The sequence below is a fragment of the Nyctibius grandis genome, chromosome 27 (assembly GCF_013368605.1).
Source record: "Nyctibius grandis isolate bNycGra1 chromosome 27, bNycGra1.pri, whole genome shotgun sequence".
Lineage (NCBI taxonomy): Eukaryota > Metazoa > Chordata > Aves > Nyctibiiformes > Nyctibiidae > Nyctibius > Nyctibius grandis.
In genome coordinates this window covers 3,628,657-3,641,026 of record NC_090684.1, presented here as the reverse complement: position 1 = coordinate 3,641,026, position 12,370 = coordinate 3,628,657, and the positions used below count along the sequence as shown (strand labels likewise).

Below are 12,370 nucleotides of genomic sequence, written 5' to 3'. Positions count from 1 at the left end.
CAGGTAAGGAGACCAGTTTTCCTGCATGTGAATGTCCCCTTTTTCTTGCGCCTCGAGGAGCAGCAGCTGCTGGGGCACTTACCCATGGAAGTGGCTTCAACATAGGGGTAGAAGAAAGCAATGATTATGTTGATGAAGACAGCCAGGTTGAAGGAAATGCTTCCCCAGAGTGTCATTCTGCGGGAGAACCAGTACATCAGCGGCATGCCTGGAGGGAGAGGAGGCAGACACACAAATCTCAGCCAACTTTGTGCCAACCAGGGAAGGTTTTGTCCTCCCAGACACCTGAAGGGCTCGGCTCAGCACAGCTAGTAGGCCCAGAGGGACCCTCGCCTCCCACTCCCTTCAAAAAGGTTAATAAAAGCTCCCTCCTCATCTGCTGAAATAGGAGCACAGGTTCAAAGCGTTACTGCTCACAGTTCTTGGCTTCTCGGCCCTTTGACCTGCTCTGGCACCCTGGAATCAGATCGGCTCCGTTCTCCTCACCCTCCTCCCCATCTCCCACCTCCTGCAGCCTCACGTCCTCCAAAACAACCATGTCTTTGTGTTTTCAGCGCTGGTGCTCGGTCCCAGAGGGGACCCAGCCAGCAATTTCCCATCCATACTGGGAAGCTGTTTCCTGCTGAATTCCTAAGATAGTTTTGACTGGATCTGCATGTGTTTTCAGAGCTGCTGCACCACCCCTTAGCTGCATCGCAGCATTTACAGTGCGACTCTTTATCAAGCTCCTGTTATTTTAAGGCAGGATTTCCGTTCTGATGCAGCCCTGAAAGCACCTAAGCGGGTCTGCGGGGTGCAGAGAAACAAGTTTTATTGCCCATATGTAGCTGTTAGATCCTGGCTTAGGAGAAGGCAACTGAAAATAAATGAAGAGAAGGTTTTCCAGGGGAAAACACCTGCAGCTGTAATCCCAGGGAATGGGCTGTAAGATGCATTTCAGACTATGCAGGAACTGCACTAACAAGCACGGAGGAAATACATCCCATGGACCTTGATTAACCTCCACCCCCTGCAAACTGTGTTGTGCTCCACAGAGCAAGGGGCACAAGGAGCTCGGAGCTGTGATTTCCAGGCTGCTGCCAGGGTTTGCCTCCCAGTTTCACAGCAGGGGCTATTCGAAGTGCCCGTGCTGGTGGGGGGGAGCCCCAAGGGAAGGGCTGGGTTGCTCTTACTGCGCAACTTCTTCTGCCATTCCATCTCGTTGTGGAGGAAGGACGACTGGTCGAAAAAATCACTGACTTTGCTGCCCTGCTCATCCTGCTCCGTGGTGGTGAAGAGCCGGTACTTGGTCTCCTTGGTGAGGAACTCACAGATGCCAGGCACCGGGAAGATTATCTGCTCCATGCTGCGGTCCAGGCGCACAATCTGCAGGAAGCAGGGCCAAGGGGAGGGTGCCGTCAGATCCTGCCCCTGCCACGCTTCGCTTTCCTCTTTCCTCGACCCAACTGTGCCTTCCCCTCCTCCCTCCCACTCCGCTAGGCTCCAAACATCACCGATCACTCGGCTGTAAAATCCACCCAGCAAAACCAGCCCTGGCTGTGCTGGAGGAAAGCTGAGAGCGCACGAACCCGCGCTGGCCCATGGGTGAGGAGATGGCACACAGGGACGGGGCTGCCAAAACGGCTGCACCCCCACTGCTGCTGGGAGAAAAAGGAAGGGTTTGGGGGCAATTTGTCCCTCCCCAGCTACCCGAGGGCTCTGCTGACACCACCAGCTCCCTGCAGAGCCAAGGGTCCATCTGCTTCTTGCCAGCACAGGGATGGGAAGGCTCCTAGTGCAAAATAACCGGGCACGGGGGAGCTGGAGCCCGCGTGGGCTTCACCGACCGCGTCCATTCTGGCAACCCAACAGGTCTTGCCTCAATCTGGGATGTGTGTTTCTCATAGTACGCCAGCGGGTCCTCCTCCTCCTCCTGGACCGGGGCCGTCGACTTCAGCATCTGCGTCAGCTGCTTGTTATTGAGGCTGAGCTGGGAGGGAGGGAGAGGGAGAGAGGATAAGAGTGGCCTCAGCCGCAGGAGCCAGGTCTAACTCTGCCCTGACAACAGCGTTCCTCAAAATCTACCAGAGCTGATGAGATTTCAGGGAAAAGCAAATGAATTAAAGCTTCCTAAAGGGGTACAAGCCTTCCCTGAGGTGACAGACATCCGATTCCCTGCTATAATTACATCCAAATGCTGCTAATCCACAAATTACAAATCAATGCCCAGAAAACCCCAGGGAAATCGTATTACTGCTGAATCTCGTTGGGGATCTAAGGTACCTAGGCAAGTAATGACAGCAAAGGACTCCGTCCTTCCTCTTCTGAAGGGAAGGGGAGAAAGTGGGTACCAGCAGGACCCCATCAGGGCCACCAGCCTGTCTCTGTGGCAAGCTGGGTGTCATGCTATGGCTGAGCCCCACAAATACGGCTCTCCACAGGTTGGTGCACGTGCCTTTGGACTTGTAGTTTTGCCTACAAAGCCACTGATAAGTCTGTCTGTCTTTAGTCCCCCTGGGGAATACCAAAACCCATCAAATCTTAAACAACAAAACGCAGGGTGGCTCAGCGAGGGTGGGAGAAGCAGCTCTGTGCGGTCCCCGGTCAGGGTCTGGGGGGGCTCTGCCTCCCTTCCCGAGGTACCATGGATGAGATGCCCTCCTCCTCCTCCTCCTGGATTCGCTTCACCGGCTTCAGGAGCTGCTGCAGAGACTTGTTGTGTCGGGATAGCTGGAAAAGGGACAGGAATACCTGGGTGAGCACAGGGGAGCGGGACACGGGGTGCGCAGGGGAGGGGGATGGACAACAAGCTGCAGGGCTGGCTCTTCACAGCAGCCAAAAGCACATCTCCCAGCCATGCCTCCCCGAGGAGGCCAGCCTGGCTGGAGGAAATGTAAATAAATACAGAGAAAGATGTGCCAGTTGGTGAGTGGGAGCCCAGCACAGTGCGGGGAGCCCAGCCTGGCAGGGACCCTGCTGTCACAGCAGACTGCAGCATCAGTACCTGCAGCGCCAGGATATAAATGTTGTGGCCGACTTCCCGGGGGGAAACCTCGGCGTTTTCACACTCCTCCTCCTGCAGATAGGCCTTCTTAATCACATCGACCTGGAAGGCAGCAGAGGGACAGTGAGCTTCTCCCCATCTCCTCGCCTTGTCTTCCTCCTCCATCCGTGAGTGGCCCTGGGAGCACCATCAGGCAGGGATGCTCATGCAGGAGGTGGTGTGTGACCGGTGTTGCGGCAACAGCCGAGATGTTTATTGGATTGTAAACCAGAAACTGCATCAGGACCCACGGGCAGAGAGGTCCAGCGATGGGCACGACCAGGGCAGGCTGGGGGCTCACTGGGGCAAGGCTGTGGGTGTTTCGCTGTCTGCCCTTACCAGTTCCTGCGGGCGGAGGCTGATGAGGATCCGCTCAGCGTTCTCGCTGTCGTGTCTGCTCTCCATGAGGGCCAGGAGGAGCTTGGAGGCATTGTCCTGGTGAGGAGAAGCCCTTGCTGAGGGGAGTTGTGCCCTGCCTCTGCCCAGGTCGGGCAGCAACCCCCCATTCCCTGGTCAGCTGCAACTCCCTAGTGCTAGAGACATCTGAACCTCTCACAGTGGAGATGCACCAGCCCGGTCCCACGAAGTCCACACGCTCCACGACCTGACACAGCAGCTTCCTCACCCCCGCAGCACACCCCATGGCCACGCCAGTGAGCCCACGCACATGTACCCCCCCACCCCAGCCCGAGGCTCTGCCCACCTTCAGCTGCAGGACCAGGTCCATCCGGTACTTGCAGAGGGGGCTGATGTCGTTGAGGATGAGGGCTGTGATGATGTCGATCCCGTTGGACTCGTGGGTCACGATGCAGCTCTGGGGAAGCAATGCAATGTGTTATTCCACGGATGCTGCCAGTCCTCCCGGCTTCACCCTCCAACACTGCCCAGGTCAAAAACAGTGCCCTGCCTACAGCGCTGACCTTGCCTCATTACCCCAGGAGCCCCAAATCTCCTCTCCCCATGGACAGGGCACCATTTGCATCACTATATTATTTAACCCCCATTTCACAGAATCAATCAGGTTGGAAGAGCCCTCTGGGATCATCGAGTCCAACCATTGCCCTGACACCACCATGGCAACTAGACCAGGGCACTAAGTGCCATGTCCAGTCTTACATTTGCATCTAGCCAAGCAGTAGCTCGTAACCCATGCAGTGTCCCCGTGCACCCTGGCATCCTCTGCTGCCCACGTTCTGCTCCCGTTCACACCCTGGAACCAAGAGTTGCCCCTGTGCCCACTGCTTTCCCACACATCCCCCCCCAAATCCTCCCTTGGGTGCCCCTGAGAAGCAGCGAAATGCCCCAAACACACCAGGAACGACCCAGACTTGCAGCGATACCCACAGACCTGGTTCTCATGGCAGGGCCCTTGGCAGTACTCGGTCAGGGTCTCCAGGGTCTGGGTGATGAGGGCCACGTTGTACTCGTTGATGTAGAGGCCCAGCAGCCCCAGCCCCCCCGTGGTGCTGCCACACATGATGTCAAGGAACTGCAGCGTCTCGCACACCAGGTTGTAGTTGGTCTTGTTGTTCTGGCACCGGAGGAAGTTCTGTTGAGCAAAGCATGCAGTTACAGGGCTGAGCAGCACCGCTCTGATGGGGGGGGTGGTCCTGATCCCCCTCCCAACACCCCTTCCAGCTGCAGTTCGATGGAGAATGGGGCTGGGGCCACCCCTGTAATGTACAGACCTACGAGAGCAGCACTCAGTCCCACGGACACAGTCGTGTCATGAACTGCTCCATCCACAACACCAAAAGTTATCCATAGGGATGATGCATTTGCAGATGGGGAAACTGAGGCACAGAAGCTGGTGCAGTGCCTTTTTGGACCAAACTGAGGCAGAGCCCAGCCTTCCCACACCCCTGAGGCCTCTGCCCTGAGCCCTGGACCCTAGGAGCCCCCGTAACCAACCTGCAGGTCCCGGTTGTGGTTCTCACAGAGCAGCTGCAGGAATCGCAGGATCGGCTCCATGATCAGGACCGTCACCCCCATTTCATTGTTCTGACCCTGCTCCCCAGTGTCATGGCCCTTCCGAAACCCTATGGCCATCGGGTATCGGGAGGGGGTGCCAGGCATCAGGAACGTGTCTCCTCGTCCTAGAGGGCAATCCAACCTCGTTAGCATTGGGCTATCCAACGGGACAGACATCGGCTCTACCAAGGGGACACAGCCCCATACCTTTGGTGCCAGGGTCAGGCTCATCTTTGTCCTCACGAGGCTTGTTCCCGATGTCACTCATGTTCACAGACACCGTGGACTTGGTCTCCTGCTGCGCCTTCTTCATCCGGTCATGCAGAACTTTGAAGAACTTCTCCGACTTCTTGTCGCTCGTCATGAGGTTGTAAAAGGATTTCTGGGAGGAGGGAGGACAGCTGTTCAAGTCTCCATCATGAAGTCCAAACTGTCCCTGCCTGCCCCTCTGATTTGGTAGCCTCCAGCACTCAAGACCTTGTCCGAGATAACCTGGTGAGCAGGTTTATTTCTGTGCAACCGTCCTGGACATCACAGTCCTCTTGGATTTACAGGGGTGGATCATCCCCTGCCGCTGTGCTCTCCTGCTCTCCTTCACCCTAAAAGCAGGGTTAGGGACAGAGCAAGCAGCGATTACAGCAGCTCCAGGTCTGGAGCCCTACTGGTTTTTGCATGGACGGTTTGTTGACTTCCCCGTGATAACAGATTCAAGATAACCCACGAGTTACCACCCCAGAGCTGCAGCCCTGAGCCATCTCAGCGATACCCGGCAGAGGGCATCAGCATTGCTCCAGAACCAACCTGCAACAACCTGCCCCTTTCCCAGCATCCAGCCACCAGCTGGAAAACCCCAAACCAGACAGATTTCTGCAGCTCCTCCTCCAGCCAGCCAGCAAACATGCAACCCAACGGTATTTTGGCAAATCCTGCTGCCCAGGGGCAACCCAGGACCGAGGACTGCCCTGCACCCACACCTGCCAAGTGCTGGGACCATTACACTGCACCCATCAAACCGGGGCTACCCGCCAGGGCTGTTGCCCACCACGCAGCCAGGGCTCAGCACCTGGATCTCGGTGTTGCCCCCGTCCAGTAGCCGGATGGCAAGCAGGATGCTCTCTTGGAAGATCTTCTCGTTCTTGGTATTCATGATGAGGTCAGCCACCAACTTGGTGGCCCCTTCTCGGTCCAGCCGGCACTGGACAGCAGCGATAGCAGACCAGTCCTGGTCTTGGCCTGCATGAGAGGACACGGATGGACGTGATGCTGCTGTGGTGCAGGAGAATGAGAACCGCTAAATCACTGCCAGGGGCATCTTAGTCCCATCCCTTCATCTCCCCAAATGCTTTACACCCATGGTGATGGGGGCATGGCGGCCAGCTACGGACCTGGCCCATCATGGCTCGGGAGCTGAGCATTCAAGGTGTGTGTGAGACAGGGAAGGTGCAGGAGACGGGCACTCACCTCCCCCAGCAACATCCACGATTTCTCCTTTGGAGCTGGACTTCTTGTTCTGCAGGTAATTGTTCAGGAGCATTTTCCGCAGCAGGTTGCCCTGCCAAGACAAATAAACGTGGTGAGTCTCCCAGTGCCAGCGCTGGAGCAGAACAAGGCTGCGCACCCGTGGGCTGCGGTGGGGAGGGCACTGCCAGCCTGCGAAGGGGGGCTGCCCAGACAAGGAGCGGGGCTGAGGACATGCCATAGGACCATGGTGCTTACCCTCTCACCGTACTTGTTCCTCTTCACCAGCATCTGCTGCAGCGTCCTCAGCACCTTGATGCACAGCTTCTCCTCCGTCTCCATGAGGTCCTTGGTGTGCTGTACCAGCCTGGCACAGCAGAGCCACCGTCACACAGCCGAGAGGGACAAGGGGGTCCCTGAGGGAACCATCCCCGCCACCGCTCCAGGCTGCAGGCACACCCCGGGATGCACAAACCACAAAGGATGAAGGTCACCAGCCCTTCCCAGCACTCCCAGCAACCCCTGGGCAACTGCAAAGCATCCTCACTTGGACAGGAAACCTCCGCTCTCACAGCGCTGAAACGCCTCCGTCCCCTCCATGAAAAGCAGCTCCGGCCGGTGGAGGACATCCACGAGGACAGACAGCTCAGCCTCCACCAGCGGCTTCAGGCGGTCCTCCAGGGCGTTGATGATGTCCTACAAGTCACAGCACACACCTTTAGGGCCAATGCATGCCTAGGAGACACGAGCACCAGAGAGGGACCCCTGCAACACCAGCGCCTTCTTGCTAGTTGAATCCACACCACCGTCACCCCCCTGCCCCGTACCTGCAGCTTCTCTATGATGTTCTTGTAGTCCCACTGGTTGGGGGTGGTGGAGACACGGGGGAAGGTCCGCGTGGCCGTCTTGTAGCTGGATGTGTTCCTCTGCACGGTGCTGGTGGAGCTGCTGTTGAGCAGGGAGCTGACGTGGGCGTCCAGGTCCATGGGCAGCGCGATGGAGCGGCTCTTGGCTGCAGGAGATGGAGCCAGGGTTGGGGACAGCCACAACCCAGCCCACACCATCGGCTGGGTCCTACCCTCTGCCTTGGGCTGGGCACGCCTTCACCAGCCCTTCATTTGCACCAAAGCTTTGGGTTAAATACAAGAGGAAAGTCCTCCAGGCTGGTGAGGGGTAGAGTATTTCCATCCCTCCCTCCCCACTGCAGCACAACGTTGCCCACAGGTCCCCCAGCCCAACGTAGGATGAAAAGAGGCACCACCTCCAGAAAGCCCAGCATGGAGACATTGTAAGCCTCAAATGACAGAGGCAAATCCCCACCCAGTGTCTAACCACCAAGCAATCCTTTCCGCACAGTGACTCAGTGCTAACAACCCTTCTCCTGAGTCAGGCGGCCACGGGCAGGCTGAGGGCAAAGTCCTGGCGAGGGAAAACCACCATAAATGCTGGCTTTGTTTCCAGGGATACACCAGGGATGTCCCAGCCAAGCTCAGGCTTTGGTTACCCCCACACCACCCTGCTCATGCCTGGAGATGTAGCTCAAGAAAAAAAAAGCACATCCCAGAGTCCAACCTCCCCGCTCCCGGCCGGCAGCCTCTCGCCGAGGTGCCCTGCCAAGACCTGCAGGAGGGACAACGGCTCTTGCTTGCTGCTGGAGTGGAGGCAACCAAAGGTGGCTGCATCCTCGGGGTCGGTGGGGAACAGGGCATCCCTCCGGCACGGCCCCTTACCGACCATGGCCAGCGTGCGGATGCAGGCTTCCACCGAGCTCTTGTGCTGCTGCTGCAGCCAGGGACACTCCAGCAGCCTCATGGTGGACTGGAGAAGCTGCACCACAATGGTCTGGTGGGTCTGCAGGAGAGAGCAAGTGGGTATGTATCAGTGCGAGGTGTGTCCAGAGCTTGTTTCGGGGGAACTCGACGAGCCCCTTTCCTCCCCTGGCCACAGCTTGGCCATGCAGCACCTCACTACCTGCAGCGAGGTGCTGTTCTCCGAGAAGGGGGAGCTGAAGAACGCGTTGATGGTGTCCAGCACCACCGTCAGCACGTACTTCTCCAGCGTGGGATCCGGCAGGCGCTTCTCTCGCTTCTTGCACATCTGTGGGGAGAAGGGAGGATGCTGATGGCACCAGGGCGAGGCAAGCACGTGTTCTGGACAGATGCCGCTGGCACCTTGCTGAGCCAAGGGATGTGGCTGGTGATACAGCTCCTGGGTCTATGCCAAAGAGCCCTGACTGCTCCTCAGCCCATAGTGTGGCAGCTACACAAGTCCCCATGGTGCCCATGCTCCACAACTGGCTCCCCAGGCTCCAAGGGAGCCTTGGAGACACCAGTCTGTCCCCATCTGATGCAGCAGCTGCTGCTGCCGTGTCCCTCCCACCCAGCCCTCCCCACACACCCGGGCCATGTCCAGGGTGAAGTTCTCAAAAAGAGTCCAGATGTGGTTGCTGGTGTAGATCTCCTTCATCTCCACCTCTGTGTCCACGTAGCAGTGGTTGACGAAGTTCACATAGGCCATCTTCACCTGCCAAGGAGAGAGGCAGAGGCACCATCAGGAGAAGGCAATCAAAGCAAAGCCACCAGCACCCTCCTCGCTGGGCACCCCGTACCTCCGTGATGCAATCCTCATGTGTCACCACCCGCACCACGTCCTCCAAGGGCAGCAGGGATGTGCACTTGATCTCCGTGTAGACGTTCTTGCCCTCAGCGCAAGCAGCCAGCAGGTCCACCAGTGAGATGTGGTACATCAGCGGGCTGTTCTCCTCCACCCCATCCCTGGCTGCTGTCATCATCTCCAGAAGGGTGGCCAGTGAAGTCTTGTCGTTGTAGAAAACCACCACGTCATCCCCGGCATTGGTGAGCTGCAGGGAAGGGTCAGTGGTCACCGCTTTGGAGGAGGAGGGTCAGAAACCTCGCAAGGCAGAAAACGGTGTCCTCTGCAGCAGGGCGATGAGAGGGAGCACCCGGTGAAGGGTGAAAGGGCCGTGCATTTACAGGGAAAAGGAGGCATTTGCACTGCAATCAAAAGTTGCAGCTTGTGGGACTCCAAAACAGTTATTGGCTCTTGGACCTTGCATTGAGCTCCTGGAGATGTTTCCTACTCCAGGGAGAAGCCAGCATGGCCAGCAAGGCTCTTCCTCAAGGAAGAAGCCAACCACACGCCTCTCGGGAGCTGTGCCCTGGTACACCCCACGCTCATGCCCCACGGGCTGGGGGCAGGGGTGCTCACCTCGGTCATGATCATGTCCTGGCACTTCTTGACGTACTTGCCCTCGGCCTTGATGATGGTGTGCAGGAAGTCGAGGTACTGCACGTGGCGGCCGTGGGTGGCCACGCAGTGGATGAAGTGCTGCGGCACCGTCTCGTTGATCTCTGAGCAGAGCTGGTAGTTGTTGAGGAAGATGTGCTGCATCGTCTCAGCTTCCAGGAGCTGTGGGACCAGGTGAGCAGAGTGAGGCTGGGGGCTGCGGGGAACAGCCTCCCCTCCTGCCCTCACCCTTCCTCTCCCAGGCTCTGCTCCTGGCTTTTGTAGCTCTTGCTCTGCAGGAGCAGGACTGAAGTGTGTCCCTGTGCTGCTGCCTGTGACCACCCTTTGGTCCCCTCTCCTTACCCCCGGGGTCAGGAACAGGTTGAGGTGTTTGTGCAGCAGGGCTTGGTTTTCCTGATTGCCAGCACAAAACTTCTGCAGGAACTGGTGGGTGAATTTCAGGATCTCCATCATCTTGGCATCACCCTGAGGAAGGGCAGAGAAGAGAAATACCCAGAGCTGGCAAAGGATGGAGAGCAGCACCTCCTGCCTTGCCCAGCTGCAGGACCCAGCCACGCAGAGGGGTCCCTGCATCCCCCACCCCTTGCCCTGGGCACTTCAGGACCAGCCAGCTTCTGCCCACCCACCTTCTCATAAGGGATCTGCAGCAGATCCAGCATCACTTTGTGGGCATCCATGTTCTTCAGAAGGCGCTGCTGCTTCTTGCGCACTTGCTCTCCAACCCCGCACATCTTATTCAGCCGCTCCAGGATCTGGGGAGAGAAGGGCCATGGCAGAGGGGAACTGAGCCTGTGAGCCCATCAGGATGGCCACCAGCATGGCAAGATGTGCCCTCCATAAACCCAGGTGCTCCCTGCATCGCTCACAAGTCTTGGCACCCCCCTCAGACATCCTCCTTCCAGCACCACGCAGGGAGCCCTCGTACCCGTCACCGATCCTCTCCCCTCCAGTCCCCCCAGCGCAAGGCTCACTCCCGAGCCCCGGGGATGTGACAGGGCTCCTCCTCGCGCTGAGCCAGCAGGAACAAGTCCTGGCTTAGACTCGTTTCTACTGAACCACAGGAGAGCTTGGAAATCCCCCCCAGGATTTCACCCTTTCCCTTCTTGCGGGTGCACCCGTGCCAGCCCAGGCCAGGCAGACATCGCTGCCGGCGCCTCCAGGAACAGCCCTGGGGACAGGAGTCGGTCTCACTTACCCCCTTGACTATCTGATAGTTCTCGCTGCTCTTCTCTCCCGGAGCAATGACCTCTTCGTCAGCAGCATGCTGCAAGGGGACAGAAACAGCACCAGGGTCCCACTGCACCTCTCTAAAGCCTGGGGCAGAACTGCAGGACCCTCCCTGACCCTGCTCTTCCAGGGAGAGGGGTGAACGGCCCATCAAGAGGCATTAGGTGTTGGATTGAAGCTAGCTGCTCCTCTGCCTCCCACTCCTCTCCTGCCCCAGCTCCCAGGGTCTTGCTCAGGGCTCTCACCTCTTTCTTCTCCTTCTTGTTCCCCTCCACCGTGCTGTCCCCTTTGCTGCTGCCTTTCTTGTCCACCCAGAGCTCTGATTTCTCCACCATCGTGCGGAGCTTGTCCAGCTCCGACTTGATGACCTTGTAGTTCTCAACATCCTGGGCTGAGATCAGCAGCTGAACCTGCAGTGACATTTCCAGAGGTTTCCAGTTTGGGGCACGAATCCCATTCCCCTCCCCTTCCAGACCTCCATCCCAAGGAAAGCGGCCAGAACCCATCCCACGTCCTGCACCCACAGCCAAGTGTGGGCTTAGAGATGCTCCAGAGCAGCAGTCCCACCAGGGTTACCTGTTTGAAGGTGTGCAAGACCTCCTGCCTCTGGCTGAAGTGCTTGAAGAGGAGCTGCAGGGAGCCGGAGATGAGCGGCGGGTAGTCGTGCATCGTCAGGTGGATCAGCACCCGCAGAAACATCCTCCCTCCCTCGTCATCCACCTCTAACATGCTGCTCGTCTTCCTGAAGCCGGGACGAAAGCGCTTGGTGTTAGGAGCCACGTGGGAGCTCGCGTGCACTCAGACACCCCGTGGGGCTGATGGGGACAGCTGCAGTAGCCTTTAGAGCCTCATCTTCCTCATCACCTGCAGCTCTCAGCCTCGGCAGTATGGACAGGAGAGGAAGAGCCCTATGGCCAGGCTAACTATGCACTGGAGGGGGCAGGGACTCACCCCACACCGAACATGGCTTCTGCGTGCTCGCCGATCCGGTCCAAGTTCATGGCTGCAGCTGGAGGGAGAGGAAAGGGAGATGAAAGGGGTGGCCAACATGATCCCTGTGCACCAGCAGAAACCCCACAGGAACCAACCCAGCTCCCTGGCCCCTGCTCTCAGCATCCACGATGGACACAGGACACCTCATCCCTCCTGCACAAGCTCCAGTCCCCCACCATGCTCCCTGCCAGCAGCAGCGGCGGGTGGAGAGCTGCTGGAGCTGTCACCTCCACCTGTGTGTCCCCAGCCTGTGGGGTTTGCTGAGTTGAAGCTGTACCAGGAGCAAAGTGGAAGAGTTACTTGTGGAGTCAAAAGCTGGAGCCGTCCCGTCGGCTGCACTGTCCTGCATGGGGTAGACTTCCACAAACTCCTTCTTGAAGACAGAAAGCAGGTAGGAAATCCTGTAGTCCAGCCGCACATTCAGGATGAACT

The 12,370-nt window shown here is 58.1% G+C and overlaps 1 protein-coding gene across 1 annotated transcript in view; it reads right to left on the bottom strand.

Annotated features, from left to right (window-relative positions):
- The window catches only part of ITPR3 (inositol 1,4,5-trisphosphate receptor type 3), a 41,639-nt gene that overhangs the window by 5,872 nt on the left and 23,397 nt on the right, over positions 1 to 12,370 (bottom strand). Inside the window, exons 23-49 of the mRNA XM_068419491.1 lie at positions 12,239 to 12,368; positions 11,897 to 11,954; positions 11,522 to 11,687; positions 11,191 to 11,355; positions 10,914 to 10,982; positions 10,345 to 10,470; positions 10,061 to 10,183; positions 9,680 to 9,880; positions 9,060 to 9,311; positions 8,849 to 8,974; positions 8,423 to 8,548; positions 8,182 to 8,302; positions 7,279 to 7,463; positions 6,999 to 7,147; positions 6,710 to 6,818; positions 6,455 to 6,545; positions 6,057 to 6,226; positions 5,201 to 5,375; positions 4,934 to 5,118; positions 4,371 to 4,571; positions 3,726 to 3,836; positions 3,362 to 3,457; positions 2,984 to 3,085; positions 2,623 to 2,709; positions 1,859 to 1,969; positions 1,173 to 1,365; positions 83 to 208 (exon numbers count right to left, since the gene is read on the bottom strand). Coding sequence (XP_068275592.1) covers positions 83 to 208; positions 1,173 to 1,365; positions 1,859 to 1,969; positions 2,623 to 2,709; positions 2,984 to 3,085; positions 3,362 to 3,457; positions 3,726 to 3,836; positions 4,371 to 4,571; positions 4,934 to 5,118; positions 5,201 to 5,375; positions 6,057 to 6,226; positions 6,455 to 6,545; positions 6,710 to 6,818; positions 6,999 to 7,147; positions 7,279 to 7,463; positions 8,182 to 8,302; positions 8,423 to 8,548; positions 8,849 to 8,974; positions 9,060 to 9,311; positions 9,680 to 9,880; positions 10,061 to 10,183; positions 10,345 to 10,470; positions 10,914 to 10,982; positions 11,191 to 11,355; positions 11,522 to 11,687; positions 11,897 to 11,954; positions 12,239 to 12,368 — 3,754 coding nt within the window. The remainder of the gene's footprint in view (positions 1 to 82; positions 209 to 1,172; positions 1,366 to 1,858; positions 1,970 to 2,622; positions 2,710 to 2,983; positions 3,086 to 3,361; positions 3,458 to 3,725; positions 3,837 to 4,370; positions 4,572 to 4,933; positions 5,119 to 5,200; positions 5,376 to 6,056; positions 6,227 to 6,454; positions 6,546 to 6,709; positions 6,819 to 6,998; positions 7,148 to 7,278; positions 7,464 to 8,181; positions 8,303 to 8,422; positions 8,549 to 8,848; positions 8,975 to 9,059; positions 9,312 to 9,679; positions 9,881 to 10,060; positions 10,184 to 10,344; positions 10,471 to 10,913; positions 10,983 to 11,190; positions 11,356 to 11,521; positions 11,688 to 11,896; positions 11,955 to 12,238; positions 12,369 to 12,370) is intronic.